At 40.2% G+C, this 16995-nt stretch overlaps 1 protein-coding gene across 2 annotated transcripts in view; it reads left to right on the forward strand.

The window, feature by feature from the left end:
- Positions 1-2121: 2121 nt before the first annotated feature.
- rttn (rotatin) overlaps positions 2122-16995 on the forward strand; it is a 37150-nt gene continuing 22276 nt past the window's right edge. The window contains exons 1-21 of one of the 2 annotated variants that reach the window (XM_026179443.2): positions 2122-2288; positions 2561-2748; positions 3064-3253; positions 3436-3516; positions 3613-3703; positions 3943-4057; positions 5575-5725; positions 6011-6179; positions 6792-6982; positions 7228-7343; positions 8246-8413; positions 8498-8710; positions 9757-9869; positions 9962-10088; positions 10424-10549; positions 12477-12593; positions 13150-13289; positions 13901-14072; positions 14157-14256; positions 16198-16283; positions 16827-16944. In XM_026179443.2, coding sequence (XP_026035228.2) covers positions 2258-2288; positions 2561-2748; positions 3064-3253; positions 3436-3516; positions 3613-3703; positions 3943-4057; positions 5575-5725; positions 6011-6179; positions 6792-6982; positions 7228-7343; positions 8246-8413; positions 8498-8710; positions 9757-9869; positions 9962-10088; positions 10424-10549; positions 12477-12593; positions 13150-13289; positions 13901-14072; positions 14157-14256; positions 16198-16283; positions 16827-16944 — 2803 coding nt within the window. In that variant the 5' untranslated portion in view covers positions 2122-2257. Of the gene's footprint in view, positions 2289-2560; positions 2749-3063; positions 3254-3435; positions 3517-3612; positions 3704-3942; positions 4058-5574; positions 5726-6010; positions 6180-6791; positions 6983-7227; positions 7344-8228; positions 8414-8497; positions 8711-9756; positions 9870-9961; positions 10089-10423; positions 10550-12476; positions 12594-13149; positions 13290-13900; positions 14073-14156; positions 14257-16197; positions 16284-16826; positions 16945-16995 lie in introns of those variants that run through there. The other variant, XM_026179445.2, reaches the window with a different exon arrangement.

The following is a 16995-nucleotide window of genomic DNA, read 5'->3' on the forward strand; positions in this document are numbered from 1 at the left end:
ATCTGGCTAAATTAATTATGGGTTTAAATCCTCCTGGAATTTGCAAAAGCTGTGTGATTATATTATTAGGATATCAAATTATCATTTGCGAAGTCTGTTAATTATCACCCTGTCTGCGGATCACATCCACGTCCCATCTCGAGTGTGAGAGCTTCTACAGCTGGAATATGAAAATAATTTACACCTGTAGTCGTGTTAAGAGGTGAATCACATCAACTTTGATTTTTGAGAGCATCTGTGTTTAATGACAGGATAACATAGATGCTGTTAAGATTTAATTTATTCAGTATGTCAGCAATGCAACAGCCTTTCAGAGTTTTTGAGAGATGCCTTGAAACACTGCAGATGCTGGAAACTTTCAAAACATCAAATGAGAGTGGTCTGTAACCAAACTGCACATCACATGGGTCATGACAAACAAGATGCCGACAAGAGACAGACCTGTGATTTACAGTGCATGCATCTCCTAAGCAGGTCTCAGGTCCCTCTACTAAAATGGTTTCAGGACTTTTGTTATCAGTGTTGGTAAGATTAGAGGGGAGGGCAAAATACAGTTGTGGTTAGAAATGTATCTCAACTCGCCATAGGCTTGAATTTCATGGCAGGTTTCAGCTTTTAGTTTGAATTTATTTATGATTTTCTCTAATCCACACTGATCAAAATATACATACAGGCTCAAATATATACATACATCCCATCTGATATTTTGCTAAATGTCCCTTAAAAAGTTGCACCTCGACCAGATGCTTTTGATAGCTTTTAACCAACTTCTGGTCTAATTCTGGTTTTATATTCGACTGCTCTTGTTAGTAGAATTGGTAAAGTTCATTTATATTAGTTGATTTCCTGGTACCCTTTTAAGCATATTCCACAAATTTTCAATAGGAGGTTGAGATTGGGGTTTTGGAAAGTCCACTCCAAAAGCTTAATTTTAGCCGGCTTTATCCATTCCAAAACCAGTTCTGAAGTGTGTTTGGGATCATTGTCCTGTTGGAACACCCAACAATATCCAGGTTTCAACCATCTAGCTGCTGAACTGATGTGAAGTTGAAGAATTTAGAGACAGTGCCCGTCCTTCATTATTTTATTCATTTTGTGCAATGTACCAGAGCCGAGAGCATGATGCTAACACCACCGAGTTTGACATTTGGTACAGTGCTTGTAAGCCTCTTGCTACTGTGGCTCAATCTTTGTCTCATCTAAGCATAAAACACTTCTCTAGAAGACATTTGTCCTGTCTGTGTATGCAACTGCAAATTTCAGTCATGCTTGATCACTAATGAGAAGTTAGCACAACTTATTACAACTTATTAAAAGGTTTAAGTGAATGTATTTATTGTGTATATATTTGAGCCTGTATGTCTACTACTGACCCAGTTTGAATGAGAAAAAATTCAAAATAAATTCAAACTTGTCCACTCAATTCTTGTTGTTTAAAGCTATCAAATATGTATGCTGTGGAATAATTTCACCCTGGAAAAAGAACAGTTCACAGAAATCATTAAAAGACCAACATTATTTTGACATTCATGGCCATGATGAATGTATGTAAAATTCTGACTATAACTATAACACCGCAAGTTTCACTACTATAAAGAAAAATAGATGGATCCCTGCCACGTATGACCACTGGGGCTTGTTAGAAACATGATGCCACTATCTTCAAAGGCCAGGGAATATCAACTTTCAACAAACCCTTGCTTCAATACATTAATCTTACCCTTTTCATTATAAATAAACTTTAACTTTCTTGTCACTGTCTGAATGTAAGTCTACTTTCTATACAGTTAAAAGACACACTGTTTGTCTCAGGTCGATTTATTCTTATTACTTTTTAAGGTGTTTATTTATTTTTTTGCAGCTGCTGATAATTTATGGTCCCTCGGGATTCTTTTGACCCTTTAGTGGCGTATTTATTTTAAATGAATGAAAATGTTATTATGTTATATTATGATTATGTGACATACGAATATTTTACTTTAAGTTAGTTGAAATATTTCCTCCAAGGTAACTTGTGTTAATGTAAAATAAAATAGAGCTTTAATTCTGCAGTGTATCAGTTTTCCTACACCGTTGCTTCAAGTAAACGCACCCGGTCCTGACCTGCACAGGAAGTGGAGTGACGCTGGCGCGGTAGTTGAAAACAGACGTTGTTGACATGACGCTGGCGAACAACAGCTCAGCAGATGTACAGACCTCGGTCGAAGCTTTTACTTAACTTTAACACAGGAGAACTTATCATAACTTGACACCGAGCATGGATTTATCTTCCATTATAAGGAAAATGGGTGCGTTGAACTGTTAGCTAGGAAAATACCGCGCAAGAAGCTGACTATAGCTTACTTTAACTAATGATGACAAAACCCGTTAGCCGCTAACAATAGCAGCTCCCTCTCAACTTTTATATGTGGCTGTCATTGTTTGGAATAACAGCACTTAAATTATCATGAAACTGTTTAACTTTGTAAAGGAACCCCGAGTCAGGGAACCTTAGCTGCCTTTGCTAACTCTGCTCCAATTTTTCCCCTGTTTAATATTTTTGATTTCTCATAACTTTCAGGTCACTCTCTGGTGGAGATAAGAGCGCGAGCATTGAAGAGCATCTTATGCAAGCTGGATCTTTCCCTGATTTCCGTCCATGATATTGTCCAGGAGAAGATGCTGTTTGTGTATCTTCTGGAGTGGTTCAATTTCCCCGAGGTGCCAATGAAGGAAGAGGCCCTTGAATTGCTTTTAACCTTATCAAAGGTAGATAAGAAGTATACTGATAATAGATGCAACGCAAGGTGAATAAATCAAGAATTGTAGGTAGAGAAGAGCAGTCTGCCAGATGGCAAATTACACTCGTGAACTTTAAATGTAATTTTGGCCTTAGCTTCAGTATTTTTTTCTTTTTCCAAAAGCTAACCAGGCTTAAAATGCATAATTAATGAAGGATTTACTTTTGTTCTGATTTTCACCGCATGATTCCAAAACCTTATGTCACCTGTATAAAATTTACACAATATCAAACCAAGACATATAATTTCCAGTTTTCTGATTATGCACTATTGTGTCTTGGAGCATCCAAGTGCAGCCCAGATGCTGCGAGACGTTGGGGCGGTGGACTTTCTCACCCAACTGTCTCCTAACGTGGAGCCCAGCCTGCGAGCTGTCATTGATGGAACCCTGGACCAGCTGTTCCACCTACCAGAACTCCTCCCCAGTCGCGTAGTTGTCTATTCACATGGACCACGTAGTACATCTTCAAAAGGTGTTCAATGTTAGGCCAATTATTTGTTTAACTTTAGCATCTGTCATTCATAAAATACTAAATTTTCACAATATGATATTAGAGGCAGTTTGGTTGAAATGGTCTATATTACCAAACTGCTTTAAACTTTCTTGTACGGAGATATTATCCCAGCTACAAGTCTCGTGTCTCTGTTGTTTCAGCTCAAGAGGATTTGCCTAAAATGGGTTATTTCCACAAGAGCATGCCAAATAATATGGATATACCGCCTCACAAGATAGCAGGTACCTTTTGCTTGAAAAAAATCTTTCTCTAATGTTTTATGCATGATATTTTTGTTTCCTTAAAGGACTCATGCTTTATCCCTCTGTGTTATATAGAGCACGAATCTGTGAGATGTCTGAAGTTTTCTGTGTTTCCATGGCTGACTTTGACAAACACAGACAGGCACATACTTTCTTCCAATGAGAAGTAAGAGACAAATGCATGTCTTTAAGTAGTAGCATATTACACTTTTCACCCAGTTTAATTGTATTATAATTAGCTTTGTTTTTCAACCATTTCTGAATTCAAACCTGTTTTTATTTGATGCCCAGTTCTATACATTGCATAGTATTTGTGTTGTTCTTTACTGCTGAAATTCTTTGTATTAATCAACTCCACAAGCGTGTGAGACTAAAAATAACTCTGTTGTGGTTCTTTTGAAACAGTTCCTTGGGGAGCAGCAATCCCAACCTAGTGCGAACGACTTGTGAACTTCTGTGTGATGTCATTATGCAAGACTTTCCTGCTGAGATCTTTCTGCAAAGGCCGGGCATTGTAAAGGTATTGAATCTGGGTGTTTTTTCACTGTTATTGTGTACACATGTCTATTGTCTCTACATTTATGCTGGGGGGTTTGTAGTTTTTTTGTTTGTTTGTTTTGTTTTTTATTTATTTTTAACAAAGAGAATGTTCACACTCGACCAGAAAGAGACAATGCTGTAGTGATTGCAATTTCCATTATTTAATTATCAGGGCATTAGAAGAGCTCTCACTGTTTTTATTTTATAGACTCTATGATTTTTAGCAACCATCATGTGTAGTGCTTATGTTCAGAAACGATCTCTGTACTGAATACAAACGCTGCTCTCGCTTGGTTTGAAAATGCTTTATTCACTGTCGGTTTCCTAAGAAATGAAGTTGAAGATGCCAATCAAAAAATCAGAGTCTGGTTTTATTTTCTAGCCAAATGGTATTCACATCGATTAGATGCAGTGCGCTGTTTTGAGTGGCTAGCGTGACCAGCTCATAGCGGATTTATAGGATGGTCACTCCAACCACTGTCAAAATAATAACCTGTCAAATGGTGTCCTTGAACAAAGCATCCATTTATAATTCTGCGTCCCTGATCTTGTAGGAGGCTGTGAGGCTCCCGAAGGCTTACTTTGGTTGAGCAGGTACTAGATTGCTGCTAGGATGTAGTTTTGTCATGATGTACCTCTTGCAAGGTGTGAAAGTCCTTGGTAGAACATTTTGCTTCTTCCCTCAAAGGCCTCCTTGAGCAGCAGAGTTTCTGTATAACAGGACGCTGTCAGGCACAGCCTTTGAACAGTTGTCGCCCTCGATGGCCCTTGCTGGCTTCTGCTGGCAGCTGATCCATGGGGTCGTAATACTCAAGTCTGCAATGAGTTTCCACTTTGTACAGCTATACATACTCCGTCTCCATTTCTTTTAAAGCGAGCAACACCGTGTGATGTATCTCCCCACTGTCATCTTGGTAACAAAGCACATCAGTTCTGTGAGCTCTTTTGTTTCACTGGCATAAAAAGAGTTTTGGGGGAGACATCATTTTGCCCTGATGAGCCACAGTGAACATTACTATTTTGCTAATAAAGTGGTGCATTAAATTACATCAGTCTCACGGTAGCATTAACATACTGTCACCCAGCAGTGTCATCACCAAAAAAGAAACGATTACAGAAAAGTACTTCTTGTGGCTTTACTTGGTCCTCTTTCGAGCTACTGCAGCCATTAAGCAAAATTAAAAGGCTTGAATTTAGATACATGACATCATTAGCTTCAGAGGGCAGGGAATCTGAACTCTGAACAAATTGCTGCTTCAATAATTCAATTCCATTTGCCCTTTTTATCCAGTGAACTTTATTACGGCTTTTCTGTCAGTCTTGACTTTAAGTCTGGTATACAGTGTGTTTGTCTCGGCGTAGCTTTGTAAATTGACTAATATGCAGTTTTTACACATTTGCAATAAACCTTTATTGGATATTACAAGGTGTTCATCCACTGAACACCTTAGCAGTAATGTAATCTGTTATGCCGTTAATGTCCCGTTCCATTTGCAGAGCCTTCTGTCCCTATTGAGGCTGGGTCCAGGTAAAGAGGAGTCAGGCTACATCTACTTGTCGGCTCTTTCCTGTCTCCGGCAGCTTTGTGTGGGATTAAGAAGGCGGCTGCGCTTTCATCAAGACCCAAGCTTCTACTCTGCAAAACAAGGTAGCGTGCCCTTTTTACTTGTTTTTAAATAATGATATCAGTATCTTCCACTGTCATCTATGTGGTGATTTTTCAGCTATTTTTGCATGCTTATATAAGTAAATCACTACCTGGTATCTATCACCTCTGTTAATCAGCTGTATTTTTCTTGTAACTCAAGTCTAAAACTGATCTAGAACATATTGCTTCCACAACGTGAATTCCTAATTTTTATATTCACAAATCAATGTCTAACAAATATCAAAGCATTTAACTTATTTGTTTTATTTATTTGTGGGTGCGTAGATCCAGTTTCTCAGAACTCGTCCTTCTCCTACACCCAGGAGGTTCTGGGGACCCAGCGTTCGGGGGCCTCCTCTCCTGGGTCCGAGTGCTCTCCCCGGCCTTCTTTAGTGGGACGCACAAGCCAGAGAGCCAGAGGAGATGGTCAAGATGGAGACGCAGCTTCTAATAGGTACGCGTATGAAATCGACATGACTGTATGTTTGAAATATATACTTAAAAAAAACACAATAAAAATGTGTCTCTTTTTGTGTATCTTTTCTTGTTTAAGGTATTGTTTGCATAGATGTTAGTAATCATATTGGCTCCTAGAGTAGAGACTCCCTTTAGCTTTTTGTCACACTTCTGAGGCGTGCGTGGTATTACGTTAGTCATTCTACTTTGCTTGTAGAAATGATATTCTTGACGTGATTCAACATTTTCGATTCTTTTCATTAGGCTTAAGAAGTGAGTCTTACATTTCTTTGAGAATTTGTGCACAGTAGGGTTTTCTGCGGCTTTGATAATGACAAAATCACTAGTGACGCCAGCAGCCCACACAAGACGATAAAGCAGTGTGAAAGAAAAGAAAGACTGTGAAGGATGTTCTTCTAAATATGAAAACACTAGGAGCCCTCTAGCGGCCGGTCTGTAGTGTTTAAAAATCAGGTTTGATTCATGTGATGGCATATTCATTTTTATGTTCCATCCCTATACAGCGGATACGTCACTCCTTGCATTTGAATGGTCCAAGAACAGATCACAAATTTACAGTTGTCTTTTCGTCTGTGTGCAATTCATCCAGTGGCAGCTCACACAGAAGTGGAGGAGCAGTCCAGGCCCCCAGACAGATGGCCCATTCACCTGCAGATGTGGCCCATGTGGAGCTTCCTGATCTGGGTGTAGAAGATGTGTTGGAGTTGCAGTTACGGCAGCTCACTTTGGCTCAGTTTACTGTTGCCTCTATGGAGTGTGCCATACCACTGCTTAAGACAGGTAAGTGTCAGTATGCTTGTCTTTTTCAAATGATCTTATTTGGTCAAATATGAGTGGTAAAACTATTTTTTAAGCCATTAATCAATAATCTCAGTCTCAATTGTTTGTTTGTTTTAATTTTTTGAACTTAAGATTCCCTCACCTGTTTCTCTACATTGACTGGATTCTCTCCATTGTTATTTGATCACGTCAAAACATTTCTTCCGCTCTTGCTTTGTTTTCTCTCTCACTCTGCTGTTTCTCAGAAGGTTTGCATGCTTTCCATCGCGTTCTGGAGCTGCTGTGTGACGCTGTCCTCCTGCTTGGGGACAGCGTTTGTGAGCTGGTCTGGGACGATCGCAGCCTGGCGGGGATGGAGCTGGCAAGTCAACACAACTCATGACAGCCTCTTATGTAGATGAATAGACACTTCAGTGAAAAGGGGAACTGACTTGGCCACCAGACAATTTGCCACAGACACACAGGCATACGGTACTCGACTGTCAAAGAGAACTGCGGGCACGTGATTGAGCGTTATGTGTTATATAAAGGTTACAGAGGCTTTCTGCTGGTTATAAAGAACTTCTTGCATACATGCAAACTTCCCATCTGTACCCTTGGGTTTATCCCAGCACAGAATTGCAGGGCTAGTAAATGTCTTCATTTATTACATGCATAAAGTCCGCACAATAGATTGTGTTAAAGAGGTGTATTTTTTTTTACCATGCAGAATCATTTGTTATCTTGCATGGCTGTTTTAAAGGGTATGTTCCTCTGCAGGGGGATTTACACACTTGTCAAGTCCAGGCCCCTGTGGCCCTCTGCTGTTTAATACATGCCCAGAGCCTTGCAGCCTGAGAACTATTTTGTCATCTTTATGTGGAGAGCAGCTTTTGTGTGCCAAACCTCTAGGTTTTTCCTGTGGGAATGGACCAAACTGTTCATGCCCGCCTCAGCAATGCAGAGGGCATGTACTGCCCCCTGCTGGTGTTCATCTTCCATTGAACAATTTTTACACCCAGAACAAAGTGGCTGAGAATAGATTGTTCCAATTTATTCATACAGAGATAGGGTGGATCTGTATCTCGTCCCAAAATAACCCTGAAATCTGATTACATTCAATTCCTAACCCCTGGAACGAACAATTTTTCTCTTGGCTCGCAGCCAGAAGCTGTGTCTTGAGTGTGTGTGAACATTCACACAGTGCGAGTACATGTGCACGTATTGGTGCGTTTGTGTGGCAGTGTGTGTGTTTGTCTACATTTTTGCTTGTGTTTATTTTAGAAAGAGAAGCTGCAAACCTGCATGGAGCTACTGGGGGATATACTGAGCTATCACCACAGCTGTTCAGTGGATATTCCCAACAATTCTCAGGTTCACCATAGAATAGCCTACATAGGCGCTGCCATATTTACCATTAAACTCCTACAGACCATCCTCCCACCCGAGAAGGTGTGTGTGCTTGTGTGACAGAATCACTTTGATTCAGTTACTGTTTTCCATTTGAAAGTTAATCATTCTATGAACATCACACAGGCTAGTGACAATCTCCCAGAAAACACTGCAACAGCTCTTTTCCACTTATGCTTGGACACATCATTGGGAAGTTTGTTACCCAGCATGCAAGAGACAGCAGTGGCCTACTTGGAGCAGGTGAACTCGGACAGCCATGAAATCTACAGGAGGGTGACCCGAGCTGCCCTCTGGATGGAATCCACTTGCATCTTTCTCAGGGAAGCACAAGCGGAGGTATAATCACCACATCAAATACAAATACTAGGCATCCTTTATACGTATATATATATGGATACACTACACACTGATCAGGCATAACAATATGACAACTGACAGGTGACGTGAGTAAACGTGATTATCTCAAAGGTGATGTATTAGAAGCAGGAAAAATGGGCAAGCGTAGGGATTTGAGTGTAAGGATCAAATTGTGATGGCTAGGCAACACGTCAGAGCATCTCCAAAACTGTAGCTATATATGTCTGTCTGCAGTGGTCAGTGTCTATCAAAAGTCGTCCAACGAAGAATAGTGCTGAACCAGGGACAAGGTCATGGGTGGCCACGGCTCATTGATGCACGTGGGGAGCAAAGGCTGGAGCAATTCAAGAAGATTGGCTGGTTTGATGAATCACATTTTCTTTCCCGTCACATGGCTGGCCGGGTGCATCTTAGGATGTGCCTGGGGAACACCTGGCACCAGAATACACTATGAGAAGAAGGCAAGCCGATGGAGGCAGTGTCATGGTTTGGGCAGTATACTGCTACGAAAACCTCGTGTCCTGGCAACCATGTGGAAGTTACTTCTAAATGCACCACCTACCTCAGGTCCAGACAACGTATAGCCTTTCGTGAAAATGGTGTTACCCCATATTCCCATAGGCCTCTTTCTGCAGGATGGTGCGCCCTGTTACAAAACAAAAACAGTTCGGGAATAGTTTTAGAAACACAACAACACGTTCGAGGTGTTGACTTGACCTAAAAATTGTGCAGATGCCAATCAAACCTCTGTGGGATGTGCTAGACAAAGACATCTGATCCATGGAAGTGGATCAGACCTGGTGCCAGATTCCACAACACACCTTCAGAGGTCTAGCGGAGTCCATGCCTCAATGGGTCAGAGCCGTTTTAGCAGCAAAATGGGGACCAATACAGTGTTAGGCAGGTGGTCATAATGTTATCCCTGAACAAAGTATATGATTATATATGACTATAGTGAAGTCTTTTCAGACTGTATCTCATCACTACTTGACTGTTAATTAAACATTGTATTTTTTTTTCTCAAGGGGGAGAAGAATTGGCTGGAGTTAGTGGAGCTGGCAGACCAAGCCATAGATGGCCTTCCATTTCACCAGCACTTGCCTATCATCAAAGAATGTGTTCACATTTGCTCTTATCTGTAAGACATCAGATCTGAAGTCAGTCATAGTAATGACTTTTTTTTTTTTGCTAACGAAGTTAGTTAAAATCCATTTGATTATCTTCTTATAGGTGGAAGTTTGAACAGCCCAGTCCCCTCCTCCAAACGGAGAGCCAGAAACTCCTCCTCAAGCTGCTGGCCCATCCTTTACTGCCCGTCAAGACAGAAACATATGAATGCACTTTAAACCTGGTCAAGGTTAGAGCAAGCCATCTTATATAGACAGTCATTGTTTGGATGAGTGCGGAGGGTCATGGTTAAAATATATGAGTGTGATATAGCCTTAATGTGAGCCTGTTTAGTGGGGCACCCATATGTAAATAAGTGGGATGAAGATGGATGAGTCACAGCTCTTTGACAGGCCACTATAAAAAACCCACTTGACATTTGAAATCAGTCTTTCTTTTCATTTTGCCAATTACTGACTAGAGTGAGTTTCTACATTTAAAGTGAATTGAAACTCTTATATGCGAGCACAAGTGAGAATAGTGAGAATTTATGATGTGCTCTGGTGTGATTACATATACCCCTAGGACTGCCTTGGCATCCAGAATGCGACACGTCAGGAACCAGGGGCATGTGCTGGAGTTATCTTCCTTCTCCACCACAGGGTGCTCTATGAAATAAGCACCTTTGGACTCCAAGATTCGGCACAAAAGGTAAATGTACTACTTATCAGAGGTGTGGACTCGAGTCACATGACTTGGACTCGAGTCAGACTCGAGTCATTAATTTTATGACTTTAGACTTGACTTGAAAAAATGTTCTAAGACTTGTGACTTGACTTGGACTTTTACACCAATGACTTGGGACTTGAATTGGACTTGAACCGGTTTACTTGAAAAGACTTGATATTTTACCCCAAATATAAAATTTAACATGCATATTATATAGAGATTGAAAATGTGACGTCATTCACGGGTAGAACCGCAAAGGATTCTGGGAACTCGTGGCAAGCGGTACTAGCGCACGCAGGCTTTCAATTGAAATCAGTTATACAGCGATAAAAAGAAACACAAAAATGTCAAGAAGCTGTTGTATTATTAACTGCAATAGCCGGTCGCATGACAGCCACGGGAAGCCGACGGGTAAAGAGATCGGTTGTTATCGGATTACGTCGTTGAAGAGAAATTGTTCAGCCATGTTTCCGAAGTAACAAAGACGCGACTGGATTGCAGCCATTCTAAGACCAAATATAACGTCCCAGAACACTCCAGCTCACAGGTTAGTCTGCTCCAAGCATTTACACGAAGGTCAGTCTGCTGTTGTAGTTAATGCGTCATTTTCATAACATAATTGGTGATATAGGTTACAAGCAAGTCTGGCGCTGAACAGAAATTGTGGCGCTATGCTCCTTTATTTATTGTGCATAAATAGTGAATTGTCCTGACACAATATTGCGTTTCGCTTCTGTTATTATGGTACATTGACAAAAACATATACTTTTATTCACAGGATAAAACAGGTTTTTTGTATCACTAATTGCCCAGTACGATTACAGCATACAATATTATTGTCACTGCTACATTTCTGTGATGGGTACCAGAAATTATTTCCACTGCTAATTAATTACCGTTGAGCTCAAAGGTTATATTAATAAACGGTTAACGAATGTGTATTTATGACGACAATTTGTGAGACTGGTAAACTTATGATACGTACGATGGTCTTTCGTTCTACACGGTGCATTTCAAGGTCCTGCACCCATCCGTCGGTAAACTGTACCTGGGCTTGTTGCAGTGACCTGAAGTTACTAAACTTCATGAGTGTATGCACTCACTCCAAGAACCGTATAATTATAAATATGCATATAAATATGCTACAATGAGATAGCTGACTTCATCTAACTAGCAAATGTTGTCCAGGCTACGTTGGTGATACAGTTTTTTTTAATGTGTATGATATTTTTGTCATGCGATTTTAAAGCTGGTCCTACAACCGCATCCAAGAATAACATGCAGCTTATCTCAGAACTGTCGGTGAAAATTATTCTTGGAGCTAGGTTTAATTGAGCTGCATTTTAAAGAGGTGCAATTTCACAATTTGTGTATATTTTCTACGTTCACTTTTGTCATGTGTTGAGAAAAACACAGATTTAAAATTACATGGTCTAATATTTACATTTAGCATAACTGCAACATTATTTTTTCGTTGTTTTTTTTTTTTAAAGACTCGAAAGGACTTGAAATTCAAAGTTTCAGACTTGTGACTTGACTCGGACTTTTACACCAGTGACTTGAGACTCGACTCTGACTTGCCTGACATTACTTGAGACTTGACTTGAGACTTGAGGATAAAGACTTGAGACTTACTTGAGACTTGCAAAACAATGACTTGGTCCCACCTCTGCTACTTATACCTTTCAAGTTTTAGACCTTTGAGAGAGCTCATTCTGATAATGGAGTACAGTCACTCACAGGTAATCATGAGATTAAAAGCAGAGGGGTTTGTGGAGGGGGTTTGGACATTACATGCTAAACCTGTGTAATTATTCAGACATTTCAAAGTTGTCACATGGAGTACTTGTTAGTAGATGTTTTATCAGCAATGCCTTTGTGAACTCAGCACTTTACCTGTGATCTATAGGTGAATGCTCTTGCCAAGGATATCCTGCTATTCCTGCTCAAGGGACGATTGATGATGACAGCATCAGCCTGGGACAGATTCAATGAGGCACTTTACCCGGTCATGCCCATATTACAGGTGTTGTAATCTCTTCAGAGGCTCAGTAGTATTTGCACTGCAGAGCTCATAAAGCGCACATCTCATTGGAGCTTATTAAACAATATTTATGGAAGGGAAGAATGGGTGTATGTTGCCTACAATGAGAACAGCTATGATCAAAAGTGCAATATTAGCACTCTTGGACCACAAAGACTGTGCATTGAGCTGCCAGTGAGAAAAATTTGGTTATTTTCTCATTTACATATTCTGTTATATTGTTTCCTTTTTGAGTGGAGGGGGAAGAGAAACAAAAACTTTTTATTAATTGTTCAGTTCCAGGGAACAGAAAGCCAGGAAATTCTTCATGAATAAACATGAGGCTTTGACTAGGCTGTCAAGTGTGATTTAATTCAAGAAGGCCATTCAGAGATGGGCCCACCATGTCAACAAGAGACAAAACGAAACCACCCGTAATCAAAGTGATGCATATTTTATTTACTTTTGCACCGCTTTGCTGGAATTCCCCATTGTTTGCTTTATTGTCTGCCAAGGCAGTCTTGAGAATTGTGTGTGTTTGTGTGTCTGTGTGCGGCAGGGTTACGCCAGCACCGAGGAGTCACTGGGAAACTGCGTCCTGCTGATAAGTGACATGTCGGACATGGCAAGAGACAGTGTGTTCCCAAGTACAGCCAAACTAAAGGCGGCACTGCGACTCCTTTTCACTAAGCAGCCCGCGTGAGTCTCTTCTCTGGGTCTTTCCTTTGTTGCTCTTTCTTGTTGTTTCTCTCTGTGCTCGTTTGAGCATTTTGTGCCTGCCCGGAATTGTGTGCATATCAGAAATGTGTGTGTTTGTGCCTGTGATGAGTATACTTGGATGTCTGGCATGTTTCTTTTCTTTTTTCCCTTTTCCTTTCGTGGAGTTGTTTGATGATTTTGACGTCGGTTCTCGGGATTATTTGTTAGCCAGACAAACACTCAAGAGCCTGAAAATGTACTCTCCAACTTGTGGTGGGTATATTAGGCCTCTGTGTTGCTGTCAGGTGCTTGTCATGTCAACCAAATGCTCTTCGAGGCCTGTGTAAAACACTTTCTCATCCGGTCCCAATCTATGAATATTGATAGAAATGGAAATCAACACCAGAGAAGCCCTGGTAAATTCTGGCAGCAAGTAATAGAGCTGCCGCCTTCACTGCCAGCTATTTCTTGAGTTGTTGTTTGAAAAATCAAACTGTAAATGTTTTTTTGTTTTGTTTTTTTTGCTTCGCCGCATGAATTAGGTTGTTTTGCAGCAATTATAAGTCCTTAACCACACCTGCTTATATTCTTTCATTATTCATTATTAACAGTGTGAGAATAGCAGCAGTGCAGCAATTCCTGCCCCACCTCACTGGAAGCGACGATTCAAATACAGCCCGGCCAAAACTGGATCAACAAATGATTGCCTCGCTCCCCAACCTCTTCTGCCTTAAAAACCCTTTAGACATCACACTTGATACCAGCAAGAAGTCTGTTTTAAAGGTATAATCCTGCATACATAGCACAAAACTGATGTGTGCACTAATAAAAGTAAGTGCTTACCTATGTGTTTATTTTATGTCTTAGGTGGAATCTGTTGAGAAGCTGTTTAGTATCCTCTACTCAGACATGGTTGATATCACCTTGAAAAGGTCAGCTGCAGAACAGCTTTCTGTGGTGCTACAAGGTGAGATATCTGTAAAAGCTATATTTATAGTAGTATTATAAACTCATCTTTTGTCTGATTTTAATATTTTTCCAAGTTAAATATTTGTTCTGGCAGGTTAAAGCTTGTAAAAGCAACTTATCAGCCTTCCTTTGCAAGTTGCTTAATATTAGATTAGACTACATATGTAAAAGTATATTTTAAGATCCTTCTGTCATTGTCTTTTTCCTCAAAATTACATATTTAGAAGCTTCTTTTTTTTCAATTATAGTAATCCCTTCATGTCTTAAGTAGCTTAAGATTTGTGCTCTTGCATTGAATCTGCATCATGGGTATGTCTTAATCGCAGACCTTTTTAAAACTCAACGCCATAACTTAAACTATGATCTAACGTGCACTACTATAGGAATGTGAGTTGTGTCAACATGTAGTTACGATGACTTTGATTGGCCCGTTCATTACTGCCATTTAATCCTAAGTTACTACTCAAGCTACTTCTTATGCCATCTTTTTTTAATCATCTGGAGGAAAACTCCACTGCTGACTAGTGTTTTGGCAGCTAAATTGCAGAGCAACAGAAGAACGCCAAGTGACATCAATCACTCGTGTAGGCTATGCTCCACCCTCTACATATACTTTGCACATATGTATAACTCACACATTTAATGCACCGATTTGTCTTATTTGACATGTGAATTGTGCTAATATTGCTGCTTCACCATTTGGATGCCTGCTCCAATCTACATCTGTGAGCCCCAACAACAAGTTTTCTGGCTATACAGTTCAATGCAAAATTTAATTTTTTATTTATGTAGCTCTGAATCACAACGGTCACCTCATGGTGCATTATATTATAAGGTGAAGAGAATTCAATGATATCGAGAAAACCCAAACAATGAGATGACCCAAGAGCAAGCACTTGGTGACAGTGGGAAGGAAAAACTCCCTTTTAAGAGTAAGAAACCTCAGTTAGAACCAGACTCAGGGAGGATCGGCCATCTGCGACCGGATGAGGGTGAGGGAAGAGACACACTGTGGAAGAGAGCCAAAGATTAATAACTAATAGATTGTTATTCGTTTCCTTCTGTATATTATTATACAGAAGGAAATGTACTGTCTACATTCAGCTCTTTCAAGCGAGAGAGGGGGAAAAAGCATGGGCTATATTCAGCAATCCACATTATCTCAAAAAACTGTCATCGTCAGCTGACCATTTGCACAGAATAAAATGTTATTCTTTGCAAGTTTTACTTACAGTAACTTGGTAAATTGTCATCAGCTCCTCTGCTCCGTGTGTGTCTGTTACACAAACACATGTATTGGAGTTTGGAAGACACATGCATGGTGCCACTGAGAGCAGATGAGAGCAGCGAAACAGCATCAGAAACTGTCACACTGAGCTGGAATGAAACGAATGCTCATAGAAAAGATGAATCCTCAGCTTATCAAACAGCAAATAATGTTTTGCAAAAGTTAGACAGATTTAGTTCCTTATTGTCAGCTCTCAAAAGTTGGAACTTCCCTGCAAAATGACAGAACTTGTTCCTTAGGTTTGTAATGAATAAAACCCTGGTGGTTTTCAGATACACTGCTATTCCACTGTGAGAATGCTTCGCTTCAGAAAAAAATGCTTTTTATTTTTATTGAAATGATTTTTTTATTGGGAAACACTGACTTTGGTGGCACATCCAGGCCAGTTTTAGAATGTGATAATACAAGGATTTAGAGATGTTAATTTACATCTGGATAATTGATGATTTGAATGTCTTATTACTCCCAGAAAAAGCTTTGCAAAAACTGCATTCACTAAAATGTAAATCAATTATAAAAGTCTGTGATACGCAAAACGCTGTGTTAAAACTACAATTTGTAGTAAGGGCACCAGTGTTTGTTGTTTCCCAATACTTTACTGTGTGTGTGTGTTTTGACATATATTGAACGGTTTTCTTTCTTTCCCTTTAGACACAGCAATGCACCCAGTACTAAAGAACCTTGGAATAACAGATAAAGTCCTTTCTGTAATTATGGAGTGTGTAAATGGCAACAAGGTAAATAGAAGAAACAGACTGTAGATGCTTACTGAAACAGTTACTATTGAAACTCAATAACCCAAATATATAAAGTCACATGTTGTCTCGTTTATGTATATGTCCATGTTTATGTGTTCACGTGAGTTCATGTGTGGATGCAGGAAAACCACTGAGCCGTGAATGATAGAAGGATGAAATGGCGTGTATAAATATTGTCAGACAGGCCCTGGTCAGCAGTGATTTCTGGCCTGTAGTTGATGCAGTCTGCTGACCATTCCCAGGCTTTTAATCAGAAACTGCCGAGGGTAATCGTCCAACATGTCTCGCTACATGGATGTGGAGTAACAGGGCTACAGAGAATGACTTGTATTTGTTCCCAACCTCCCTTGCCTGCAACCTTCACAGTCACAGAATTTAGGTATAGCTTATGCGAGCTGACACTAAAGAAATCCTGTGCATTTGTGAGAGGCAGAACAAGGCGAGGCCGACTGGCAGCGTGTGGCTTTGTTTGTGTTTTCCTTGCAATTAAACACTGAGTGAGTATGTTGCTGTTTTCCCCAGAGGTTTGATTGTCTACTGGAGCCTTGTGTATGTATCCTGAGAAAGCTGGTGTACGCTGATCCATCTCTGAGGCACAGCCTGGCACAGCGGCAGCTCCTGCTCCTCACACTGCTCAGGGGTACATTCACAAGACAACTCATTAAATAACAGCTACACACATTGTGTCGAG

Source organism: Astatotilapia calliptera, chromosome 9 (genome assembly GCF_964374335.1).
Source record: "Astatotilapia calliptera chromosome 9, fAstCal68.1, whole genome shotgun sequence".
Classification (NCBI taxonomy): Eukaryota; Metazoa; Chordata; class Actinopteri; order Cichliformes; family Cichlidae; genus Astatotilapia; species Astatotilapia calliptera.